The sequence below is a fragment of the Mustela nivalis genome (assembly GCF_964662115.1).
Source record: "Mustela nivalis genome assembly, chromosome: 5".
NCBI lineage: Eukaryota > Metazoa > Chordata > Mammalia > Carnivora > Mustelidae > Mustela > Mustela nivalis.
In genome coordinates, this window is record NC_139024.1 from 7713191 (window position 1) to 7725867 (window position 12677).

The 12677-nt window shown below is 55.6% G+C and overlaps 1 protein-coding gene across 1 annotated transcript in view; it reads right to left on the reverse strand.

Moving 5' to 3' along the window:
• The window catches only part of IGF2R (insulin like growth factor 2 receptor), a 95644-nt gene that overhangs the window by 15877 nt on the left and 67090 nt on the right, over positions 1-12677 (reverse strand). Inside the window, exons 28-37 of the mRNA XM_082729508.1 lie at positions 12260-12390; positions 11909-12006; positions 9726-9862; positions 8717-8907; positions 7058-7184; positions 6260-6379; positions 5710-5966; positions 5187-5405; positions 3054-3203; positions 459-620 (exon numbers count right to left, since the gene is read on the reverse strand). Of these exons, the coding sequence (XP_082585634.1) occupies positions 459-620; positions 3054-3203; positions 5187-5405; positions 5710-5966; positions 6260-6379; positions 7058-7184; positions 8717-8907; positions 9726-9862; positions 11909-12006; positions 12260-12390 (1592 nt within the window). The remainder of the gene's footprint in view (positions 1-458; positions 621-3053; positions 3204-5186; positions 5406-5709; positions 5967-6259; positions 6380-7057; positions 7185-8716; positions 8908-9725; positions 9863-11908; positions 12007-12259; positions 12391-12677) is intronic.

Sequence of the window (12677 nt, forward strand, 5' to 3'; positions counted from 1 at the left end):
CTCCCTCCACCCACCATTCCCTCCCAGCTCAGCAAAGAGCTGCGTCTGCGTCTTCCAGCCAAGTTGGCAGGAGACAGAGGGGTGTGACCCATAGCCTCTGCTGGGTGTACCAGACCTGGCCCTGCCCCCATGAGGTACACGGTCACATGCACGTCCCCAAGCAGCCTCCTGACCTCCACTGAGTCGTTTAACCCTTACAAAGCCCTAAGGAGCGAACCTCTGAGCCGTGGGACACGCCTCCAGCACTACTAGTTGGGCCTTCGCTGCTGCACGGTCTAGAATCTGTAGATTCTAGATCACAAGCTGATCACAAGCTGATCCTGGGTGTCCAGGGCGGGCCGAAGCCCACTGCCCCTCCATGCACCGTGCTTCAGTGGTCACAGACGCCCACCCCCTACAACACAAAGAACTGGGCCACCGTGTCCCGAGACCAGTGAGCTCTAGCTGAGCGGGGTTACCTTGAACGTGCTTTTGGAGAGGCTGGACAGGTTAAAGCTGTAGCGGAGCTGCTCGTCCGTCAGGGAGCAGCCGTCCGCCTTCACTTCGTCGGGACAGACAAGCGGGGTTTCCCACCCAAACACAAAGTCACAGTCACTGGTCCTCAGCAGCGTGGGAGTTCCCTGTTTGAAAGAAAACCCACGTGAGTCAAAGCCAGCGTCCTCACACAGACCCCTTCCTCCGGGGCTGTGGCCGCGGCTGGGAGACGGCCGGGTGCTCTGGTGACCCGCAGCGGCCCCCCTCCAAGAGAGGCCGTGGTCACCACCCACTGCAAGGAACCAGATCGGCCCTCCCGGCACAGCCAGGTGTCCTGCCCACACAGCTGGAGCCCCCCCACGACCTCCAGGGGCCCTCCACTTAGAGAAAGGGTCTCCGTGTCCTCCACACTGCCGGCTCCTTAACCGTCCTGATCCAGCAGGATGTGACAGCGAGACCCGGCCACTGCAGCGTGGGGGGCGACCGCTCTGCCCTGCTCGCCCGCAGCGCCTCCCCCACTGCTACAAACCAAGGACCTTCATGGAGGGCAGCACACGGCCAGACTGCACCCAGGCCACGGAGTCTGCGCCACTGTGTTTGTGCCCTCCCTCGCCCAGCCACAGCCACACAAACCGACAGGGCGGCTGGTCAGGAATTTCATTTTTAACTGCTGTTGAGAATCGGTTTTTCTATAAGCTTCAGTGGAAAAATACTCCCGCTCAAAATAAAACCGAAAGGGGAACACATTTCTTTAAGGTCTTTCCAAACTTGAGCACAAATTTCGTGTAAGATGCCTTGTATCTGACAGCCCGTGAACACTGCTCATTCTGAGAACCGGCGCCCGCCCCGTGCACCACCAACCACGCGCGGTTAGCAGGATTCGAGCTAAGTCGTTAGGCGCTCTCCATGTGGGAGGGCGAGGCAGCCAGCGCCCCTTGGGACAGGATCCTCAGAAGAATCCTGTCTGAAGAACGAAATCCTGCAGAGCGGGGCAGCCTTTCTACAGAGGAAGCCCCGTGGCTCATGGTGTGTGTGCCCACAGCTGCCTGGAACACACGCAGACCCACGGACAGAGATAAAAGGGGTTCACGGATCACAGCTCTGTACCCCGATAACTCAGGATTATGCTGACGGCCAGCGGACAGTCTGTGAACAGGGACACGTCCGAGGGCCCTGCTGTGGGGTGAGCCACCAGATGGGGAGACCCCAGGCAGCGATGGTCTACATCCTCCCCCCCTTCGGACCACGGTCACAGCCAGAGCTCCCTTTGCCTGACAAACCTGCTACAGGCCCAGAAACCAGAAAGTCCACTTAGGGAATTCACAGGACACGTTCCAGAACCAAAATCTGTTACCAGAGCTTCTCGGGCCCGAGGAGCCTGACAGCTCATCGTCTCCAGGATTTCAAGAGGCGATTCGAGCTACATATTCCTGTCCCTCCTCTCTCTCTAACACACCCCCCCACACACACACACACAGTCCTTTAATCATGCACATTCACGTTTCTGCAGCAGAAGGCAGGAATATTCTTATCAGGTGGAACGCACACCCTAAGCAGCCTCCATGCACTCGCATCAGGGGACTAAGTTTAACTAAGCATGTTCTGAATTTCAGAAGCACTGACTCTGCGGTGGGAAGCTGGGCTGCCCGGGGCGAAGAGCTCACCACCGGAGAAGGTGGGGTCCCGGGGGCCACCACGGGGCCGTGTGAGTGAGCGGCGACACCCAGAGGCTGAGTCCCTGTGACATGGGGACCACAACCAACCATTTATCTCCTGTTCACAGAGAGAAAGCAAGAGAAAACTATGCAGAAACTCTGTGTAACAGAATGGTACTCGTGATGGAAACTGTGTTATTTTTAAATGCATGTAAAACAGAAGTCGATAACCTCCTTAGAAGGAACATACGCAATTTTGTCAGAGCTATTTTGATTCCCGAGAGGCCTTCTTTTGTTGGCTAAATTCTAAATCTTGGGTCGTATCCTGAACGACGAGAGCTGCCAAAAAAGTCTGAGTTCCCAGTAGGAACATTTCCCTAATGCTATAGTTTTTTAAAAAGGAAAAAGAAAGCGGACCCTTCTGTATGTTGGCAGACCTTGAGCACCACTCCGATGCTCAAATGTTTCACGTTTTCAAATCCCAGCGAACCTCGCTGTGCAAAGTCTGCCCCATTAATGCAGTGTGGGCTCACTCATTGTTAGATTAATGGTTCTGGGGCACCCGGGTGACTGGGTCGGTTACGTGTCTGCCATTGTTTCAATGATTCAATCATTCAGTCATGATCTCAGGGTCCAGGGATCAAATCCCTCATGGGCTCCCCGCTCAGCGGCGTGCCTGTTCCTCCCCGTCCCCACTTGTCCCTCCCCAACTTGTGTGCATGCTGACTCTCTCTCGTGGTCTCTCTCACACAAAATCTTTTTAAAAAAATTAATGGTTTTAAATTACTCAGCACCCCGCAGACGTACCACGCGACTGCATCCGTGTTCGACATGGGCATCCTTAATTCTGAAGCTTTCTGGGCCTGCAGCTATGGCTCGCTAACCCAGGCCGCGGCCCCCGGACTGTGGGCGGCGCACACTTACCATGCTCACGCCTCTCCTGCAGTGGAATGCGATCAGTGAGGTGTAGTTGAAATGCTTGTCCGCCAAGCAAGGAGTACTACTTTCAAAATTCAAGTAAACTTCATTAGCTATGGGGTTGAGTATTGGGGGTCCCGTGACTCGGCCAATATCCTAAACAAAGAAAAAGCAGACAGCATTTCAGGAAATTGCTCCTTGGCACGGCGAGCACAGGCTAATGCAGAACTGCAAACAGAGTACCTCACGTGTTTGGAAAATGAGCAGCATCTAAAGAAACTAGGTTAACAGCAACTGACTTGACAAGTCTTGACAATAAAGCCACTACTCAGAAAGTTCAGTTCGTCAGTGGTCATCAGTTTCGATCCCACGGTTTCTGGCAATAGGATTCTACTTTCAACCATGGTCAGTTTTCAAAGACACCAGGCAGTAGGATCTTATCTCTCCAGGTGTCTCAAGAATGCTGTGTGGTCTCTTATTACCCAATGGTGCGCCACAGGGGCCCACGGACCTGCCCCACGCCGGCTCACGTCCTCACACCCAGCACTGCCCCGGGATTCCTCAGTTTCCTTGGCATTGCCCCTCAGTACCTCCTTGGGAGGGCAAAGTCTTCCTTCCCATGACATTTTACTGCTCAGCACAGCATCTTCCGGCTGCTCAGTAAATATTTCTGAACAAATAAACCCAAGAATGAAGGAAAGAGGAATGGCCAGAAGTGGTGTGTGTGTGGGTGATGAGAGGGAGAGTGAGCCGTGGGCTCTCGTCCATCACCGTGGGGCGTGTTCAGGCCACAATGACACGATGCCAGCTCCAAGCAGGGAACTGGTTATCTTTTCTAAGATATGAAAAAGGACAGGCCTGCAGGAAAATACAGCAGATCCTACCTCTCAGAAAAGACTCACATCCAGGTCCCAACCTGTGTGGTCAGAGAGGACAGCACTGAAATGCTTCCTACAAAGATGTGGGTACACCCAGGCCCTCGGCTCCTCATGGAGGTAGGACTCTGTGAGACTCCTATTACCATCAATTTCCACACCCACTCCCAACATCTCTCCCCACTGACGCTGCAGATAATGCCCATTTTTAAAAGGGCATCTCCGGGGACGCTTGGTCGGCTCAGTCAATTAAGTGTCTGCCTTTGGCTCAGGTCAAGATCCCGGGTTCCCCGGACTGGGCCCCGAGTCGGACTCTCTGCTCAGCAGGGAGCCTGCTTCTCCCTCTCCCACTGTCCCTCCCCCCACTCACGTATACACACACACACACACACACACACTTTCTAATAAAATTTTTAAAGAAAAAAAAAGGGCATTTCCAGATTTTATGACAGGACTGCGTAAAGCCTACAGATAGATCCTTTGGGACACCTGGGTGGCTCAGTGGGTTAAGCCTCTGCCTTCGGCTCAGGTCATGATCTCAGGGTCCTGGGATCAAGCCTCGCATCGGGTTCTCTACTCAGCAGGGAGCCTGCTTCCCCCCTCCTCTCTGCCTGCCTCTCTATCTACTTGTGATCTCTCTCTCTCTCTATGTCAAATAAATTAAAAAAATCTTAAAAAGAAAAAAAACAGACCCTTTTGAGATGCAGCTCAAATAATAAAGCACAGCAGGGATGTGATAAAACATGAAAACGACTCATGAAGACAAGTCTCAAAGAGCCGAAGCTGTGTACAAAGTGCTCGGAGCCCCCCGCTTTCAAGGCAGAGCCTCCGGCACTCAGCAGATCTGCTCGCGCCCTAGGAGGACCCATTTACCGATGTGCTCGGGACGGGCAACCTTTCTGTACCCAAGACATACGTCGCAAAGAAAGAAACCAAGTTATCGGTGTTCTTTCTTGTCACTTTACAGAGAAGTTTCCTGGTCAGGATCAACCTTGAGCATCCTAACACGACACCGGAAGTCTAGCGACTCACACGTGTTCCCCGTTCCTTCCACTGCGAGGAGACCCTCGGGCTGCCGTCATCAGCTAACGGCTCGCGGCACAATCCCTCCGCTCACCTTCCCCAACTGGACCCAGGACACAGTCCCAGACCCCTGCACCCTCCTTTCTGCTTAAGCAACCCTCCACTGAAAACAAGAAACACAACCTGACAACTGTTGAGAATCCTGCAGAACTCGTTTCCGCCTCGCGCTTCCCATACTTACTATGGGGGGACCGTCGACGGGAACCTTGCACACAGCCGCGCCGGCGGGACAAGGCACCCCATGCATCGGGTTCAGCGGCTGGCAGATGTTGATGTAGAAGTCAGGGCCGGTGTCGGAGGTTTCATCCTCACTCTCGTCATACGCCTCGTAGCCCCCCGTGCGGTGGATGAGCGGGGACAGGTCGATAATGGAGCTTCCGTTCCTCACAGAGCACTCCGTCTGTCAGACAGGGAGGACCTCACTGGAGTTCACAAGAACACCTCGAAGTCACCCCAGGAATTTAACAGTAGCACAAAAGCAGCACAAAAAACAGATCAACATTCCCCAACGTGTGGGCAGGCACACCTACTCATTGTTGGGACCACCGCGGGCGGCTGGGCGGTGTGGCCTGCCCTCGGGAGGGGAGCGGCGGGGGACAGTGACCTGGAGGAAAGCCGGTGGGGGGAGCAGGGCCCACCTGGGCTGTGGGTACCCAGGCGTCAAGGAAGGCACTTCTCAGAGTTCACACGGGCCCCAGACTCACCACCTGCTCGCAGGCCAGAGGCGTGTGCCAGGAAAAGAAGAGCGTGCACGTCTGCTTGTCGAGAGAGATGAGCATGGGCCTGTTGGTGGGCCCCACCTCGGGCCTGCACACGAAGCTGATCACGCTCTTGTAGGTCAGACCGGACTTGGAGGGACAGGGGGACCCGCCCTCATACACCAGCTGTAGGACCTGATCCACGTAGGTCAGCCTCTTGTTCGCCTTGCCCACACTGATCCTGGTCTGCCCGAAGCAGGCCCCTGCGCGAACACGGAGGGGGAGGGAAACAGAGTCACGGACTCCGATGACCAGCTGTCTGCAAGCCCGGAGCTAACCCTCGTCACTCTGAGCGCCCAGCGTGGTGCTGGCAAGCGTCCTGCGTCTACTCCTCCATCACGGGGTCCCGTGCCGCCCGCGCGTGCGCAGAGTGGTAGAGCAGGGACGGTGATGGGTCTTCAGCTCTACTCCTCTCTTTTGCCACAGGAACGTGGGGGCTGGGGACAGCCCTGGGGACGGGAGAGCCAGGCGACAGGCAGGAAGCCACAGCACTTACCCACACCGGGGGCGCAGTTTTCATTGTCATCACAGATGCTGATGAACACGAGCCCCTTCTCACTGTAAGCGGCCGTGTGTCCCGCTCTGCCACTTAGTGAGCTCAGGTCAAACAGATGTCCTGTGAGGGAGGCAGGGGGACGCACGGTGATGCCAGCAAGCTCACACGTGGACCACGCTGGCTCTCGGGACTTGTGACTTCCTGCTGGGAGTCCCCCACTTGCCTCGTCCACTGACTGGGCCCTAAAGAGGCTCCTGGCTGCTAGTCTATACCATGAGGCTGCGGTCTCCAAGTTTATAGGATAGCTCATCTCTCCTCAGGCGACAGCGCCTCCGAGTGTCCTTGGGGCTGGGCCACAGCAGCCACTAGGATTGTGGGATTCAGGAGGGCCTGACGGCATCCCTCCCGTGGCCAAGGGATGCCAGCTGCAGCCTGCTGGGTCCCCAGCACAGCCATGCAATCGCATTCTCCCCGCTGCCCCCACACTGGAAGATTAACACAGACACTGACTCCGAGTGAGGCAACTCCGCAAGCCTCAGCTGCTTCCCAATGAAGAAGTCGAAGCAAACATAACTGAGTAGAGCCAAGACAAGCAGCCAACATGCACACACATGCCCAGAATGCTGCTGCCCAAGGGTGTCCTGCTCCCCAGCTTCATGTTAGGTCCCTCACTCTGGGCACTAATGACTCGCTATCAGGCACTGGTGACCAACATGTCCCTCACTATTGGGGTGGGTCACTGGCAGTGCTGCTCACTGTGTGTGTGGGGGGGGGGTGGTGACTGGCAGTGCCCCTCACCTGTGGCGGGGTTGGTGACTTGGCAGTTGTCGTGCACGTTGCTCCTCACAGGACAGGCAGCCGGTGTGGGCCAGGAGAACGTATACTCACAGTCCTCGACCGCACTGATGAACATGGGCCTGGAGTTCTACAAGCGAAGGACAGAGCACTGCCAACGTGACCCAATTTCTACGACACGTCAGCTTACATCAAGTTAAGAGCTTCTCTGCAGCACCACGTTGAATTGTGGTCAGGGTCTTTACGGACCGAGGGCAGGCTGAGAAAAGCAAAGAGTCAAGATCTTCCCGGGATCGCGCTGGGGCCTTCACACACGCAAGGTGACACAGACTCAGAGCCGGAAATCCACGTGGGGGAACACGGAGAGTCTCCGACAGCTACAGCTGGGGAAAGGCAGGCAGGGGACCGGGCGAGGAAGCAGGCTCAAAGGCTCTGGTGAGTCGGGGGGGAGCATATAGCGGATAACACTAAACGCAAAGGAACTCAAACCCGTTACTATCGACTAAACCAAGAGCCCCAGCCAGAGAACTCGTCCTTTCCTCTCTCATCCTCCACTTGCTCTGGCGAAGGGCCCTCTGTACTTCCCCAAGCCTCCTGTGCAAGACAGAGCTGCTAAGACCGATGCAGAGACCCGCCCTGCAGCCCAGCCTCCTGGGCCCCCCACGGCAGAGCCCCTCACACACCCCCTCACGTCTCCTCCCACATGTCCATCAGCTCCTTCTTCCTCTGCCACGAGCCTCTGCCACTTATGGAGCTGAGAAGGTCTATCGGGGCCCAGGAGTCCAGTCCCCAGTGGCTCCCGTAGGCTAAGCCTCTGTACAGCTCCCCGAGGGGGAAGCCCCAGCTGCTGCTGCTGTCAGGGGGCAGACCCCAGAGCTCCTCCTGATACTGCTGGCCAAACACCGCCGGAGCCAGTGGGCCCTCCATCCTAGAACACTGAGGGGCTGGTCCAGCTTGACCTTATTCCAAAAATTAGCTACATCCCAAATTCTGAACAGCACGTGGGGCTTCACCTTCATCTCACACGTGGAGAGGTTCCTGCGGGGAATAACGGTCTCGAGAAACCATTAATTCAGTCCCACACCTGCTTTACGTCACACACAGCAACCCGAGAGAGGCGCGGACCACGGAAATGAGCCCGGCTCCATTTACCGCGCCCCAGCCGTGCACCAGCCCTGATGCCCAGGCCCCCGTCTTCTCCCGAAACTCACAACGATTTGGCGAGACGGGAACAGCTCGTGTTACTCATGTGTGAACAACTCAGCATGGCTAAGTAAGCAAGCAGAGGTATAGAGCAGCCCTGAACCTGGTCTGCTCACCTTCGGCTTCTCCCAAACTCCATCCGTAAAGGCAAAGAGCACTGTCAAATAGCAGTCTGCTCTACGGCCTTGGGGGGCCTTCCGGGGACCAAGCTTCAAGGAGAACCCACTAATTCTGAGACCTGAACTCCAAGTCAGACACCCCAGGAGTCAGCAAAGAGAGGTAGGTGCCCACGAGCCACAGGGCTGAGGCGACACGGCCGTCACCTGCTGTCCAACAGGGCGTCCCAAGCACTGCACCCACCACTCACACCCCAGGGGAAGCCAGGCCATCTCAGGGGCCCTAGGATCCGTACAGGCCCAGAGCTGCCGCACTGGGGGCTCAGGAGACTGTGTCACTTACCACTTGACTCTCGCTACAGGTGAAGCGGATGGTGGTTGACTTCTTCCGAATCTGGTCTGGACACAGGTCGCCATCGACGTATTTCAGGACAGTGGCACCATCTCCCCATTGTGGCCCCTCGCTCACCCTGCCGAGGTTCACGGGCTTGGAGCCGCTCAGGAGACACGCGGCCGCTTCCGGAGGGCACGGCTCTGTGAGAGGAGACACAGTCGTTACCTTGGCTGATTTTCCAGCCTGCGATTTATCTGGTAAGTAACGTCAGGTGCGTGATCACTTGGTATCTGTTGTTTCTTCCACATGAGATGACAAAGATGCCACAGGACTTCTCAGTTAAATGCTGTTTTACTTCAGATGGAAGGAGTAGTGGGGTAGTGGAGAGAATCCAAGATTCCACAGCCTGACTTATTTCTGAATCCCCACTGTGTTGAAGCTAAAATACTTAGATAAGCCAACCGGACATTTCAAATGGCCCACATTCAAGGACCATCTTTAAGAGTTACTGAGAACTCTGCTGATTTCCCAGTCCCTAAAACGTCTGTGCTATCTGCCCTGCATAAAAAACCAGTCCCACCTCATGGATTAGGAACCAAGTTGTCACTGATCTGCCTGGCACAGAAAGTGAGAGGAAGCGGGCCACGACCTCAAGTGAACAGGCTCACCCGCCCACAATACTCTCAGGAATCACAGGTGCACGCGCAATCGCTTTCACTTCCTGTGTCTCCTCCTGCCCTGCTAAGAGTCACCTGCCACCATGATTCCCACCACCCGCCTCCAACTCGTGCTCAAACAACATTACTATGTTCCCAGCAGAGCCTTCAACAAGGACTTTTTTTTTCTTTTTCCCAACAAGGACTTCTGCTAGACCATCCCAGGGATCAGTTCTGAGACCCTTAAATAATTACTTCCTCCTGCCACCTCGCGGCCAAAGCGCCTTCACAGAACCCTGTTCTTGCTCCATCTGCCCCCAGTCTGACCACAAGCCACCTGCCCACCGGGAGTCCTCTCTCACCGGAGCCAGCCTGGGGAGACAGAGACTTGCAAACGTTGATGAGGTAGTGCTCGGTGGCTCCTGTCCTTGTGACAGCTTCCCAGTTGTCACTGTACCTTGCTAGGGACGAGAGGTCGAAGGTGTTGCCAGCCCCATCTCTGGAGGGAAGAGAACACTGCGGTTAGGCTCACCGGGTACTCCAGGTGGACACCGAGCACTGGAAAGGCTCGACATTTGAGGTGCAGGCTGGGCCTGACATCCTGGGCCTCAGGTCCCGCCCAGAGACAGAACTTCCGACTGGACCTCGCCCACCACCTCCTGTCAGAGTGAACCTGAGCTCAGGAAACTTCATGACTCGGGTCAGCAAAGTCGTGTATTAATCCAAAGAAGAGCAAAGACAAAGCCTGCAAAGGAAGCACTCCCCGTGCTCAGGGCAGACAGCGCACCCCACAGAGCACGCCCCGTGCTCAGGGCAGACAGCACACCCCACAGAGCACGCCCCGTGCTCAGGGCAGACAGCACACCCCACAGAGCACTCCCAGCTCGGAGCACTCTCAGCGGCAGCCGCCTGCCATCCAGCCCCAAGGCAACCGCGGCCGCGGGAGTGCATGTGCACTGGTGCAGACTGTCTGCTCGGGCTGAAGTTCACTACTGTACACACCCCACACACAACCATTGCTCAGAGCCAGCCCCACAGCAGGTGCAGTGTTAACGGGGAGCAAGACAAGCATCTGGTGGCGCCCGAGGGCGCCAGGTCCAGCTGGAGCAGAGGCGCAATCACAGACGCCACCCCACGAGGTCGCAGCAGGCAAGAGGAGACCGGAAAGCATCCACTGGTTCAAAAAATATGGGCTAAGCAGAGGGTGTTATATTGACCCAAAAGGATACAAATTACCCAACTTATGAAATTCACAGAAATTATCAGGAGAAACAGGATACAAATTTTTTTAAGTATAGAGTATGTCAGAGGGCAATTAAAGCTGAAGAGGAAAAACGTCTGCGGCTGGGGGGGGGGGGGGGAGATTTTCGATGGTGTGGTCAGAGAAAAACTCACCGGCCAGGTGACCTCACTGTATACATTTTTGTACTTCCATGAATTTATTACGATGTGCATGTGTAAGCTTCCGTTCTAACTGATTCTCCATTTTTTACTCCATTAATTCTTATAAAAATGGAGCATAAAAAACATGATAGGAAAAGCTTTATGTACAAAAATATAAAACAAGACTTTGTACACAAATCTCAGAAAACAAAAGACAGCCTCAAAGGGCAGCAAGAATGGCTAAGCCAATCAGGACTATCTGCTCAGAGGTAGTTCACACCCGCTAGAAAGGAGAAATGAATTTGTTTCACAAGGAAACGCTCCCGAGGCATTTTGTTGGAAAAAGAAACATTTCAAAACATGACGATTCAACATCACTGAATGCAGATTCCTGAATGTACACTTTACCATACGTTACTGAAACTCAAATAATCACTTGACCTAAATAAAAGGAGAGAACGCAACCAAACAGAACAGGAAGGAAGGACAACATGGAAATGACTCTACTTTTCCCCAAGACTGAATGCGACACCCCTGCGACCCCTTTCAGGTCTTCACACAGAAGAGGCTGCATGTCCCTTGCCTGCTCGAAACCACAGACAAAACCTCCAGGGATGGGACACAACGTGCCTATTTTGTGCAGTTCCAAGGACACTCCTGTTGGGAGTCACACACCGTAAAGTCCTCTCTCTTACCTCAAGGGCACCCAAACCCACCCAATTCCAGGAACCACAGGTGACCGAGACCAAAAGAACCACCGACTGCCCCCGAAAACCTACGTCTGGGGGCCGCATCTCCCACACCACCCAGCCCCTCATCCTCTCCACGCTTGTGTCGGGGCTGTGCCCTCAGACACAAGCAGCGTGCGACGGTGGAGGGGAGGCCAGGTGATGTCCTAGTCACCCCGCTGCACTTACACCTGGGAATCACACGAGGTTTTCTGTCCCAACTGCAATCACCCCCCGGTGCGCATCTTAACCCAAAATAATCCCTGACCCAAAGCTGCGAAGGACTTGGAAGTTCACCTGGTCCCAGTGCTCACCTGACTAGGAAGGGACGAAGGCTTAGAGAAACCACCTAAGCTAACCTCCCGTGCCCCGAACTCCGAAGCTGGCCCAAGTTCCTCAGACATGAGGAAAAGTCAACAGACGCGTCCACTCACTTGAAGGAGCACTCGGTCACGTCAAAAGGCGCACAGGCGTACTGCGTCCGCCACTCGAACAGGTAGGAGCAGTCTGAAGTCTCCCGGAGAAACACGGGCTGGAAGGGGAGAGACGCGTCAGAGGGGGCGCTCCGGCTCACTCCTCACACTTCGGATTCGGGAGCGAACACGGGAAAGGGTGGTCACGAAGGGCCACGCAAGCTGACCAGGGTTCCGACGCACCTTCTGAGACTGAGGCACCTTAACTCAGCTACCCAGGGGAGTCTGAAACTCCAGAGCGGACGGAGGGCCGGGAGCGCGGGGAAGCCGTACCCAGCCGGGCAGCCACCCCGCAGCTGGGAGCCCACTCACCCTCTGGGTGCTCCGGTCACAGTAGAAGAAGATGGTTGTGGAGCGCTGGTACACCTTATGGCAAGTGTCCCCCCCAGTGTAGTTCATCTTCAACAAGCCATTCTCATACGTCAGTTTCTGAGTGAGGAGACCTGCTCAGAGAGAACCGGATCAAAACAGGGACTGGCGCCACCATGCCTGCCCTAGCAGACCCGTCACATCCCCTGAGCCAAGGGCTAGAAGAGCGGGCACGCCCGGCCCTGGGTGCTGGAACCTGCTCCCGGCCGCGCTGCGCCGCAGGCCTCCTCTCGCCCCAGGTCACCACGTTAGAGACTCACGGTGGGAAGGACAAGTGGCAGCCACTCCCCAGCCTCGTCACCTGAGAGGTGGCCCCTACGAGTTCCCCCACACACTTGTCACATCAGCTACTTCTTTTTCA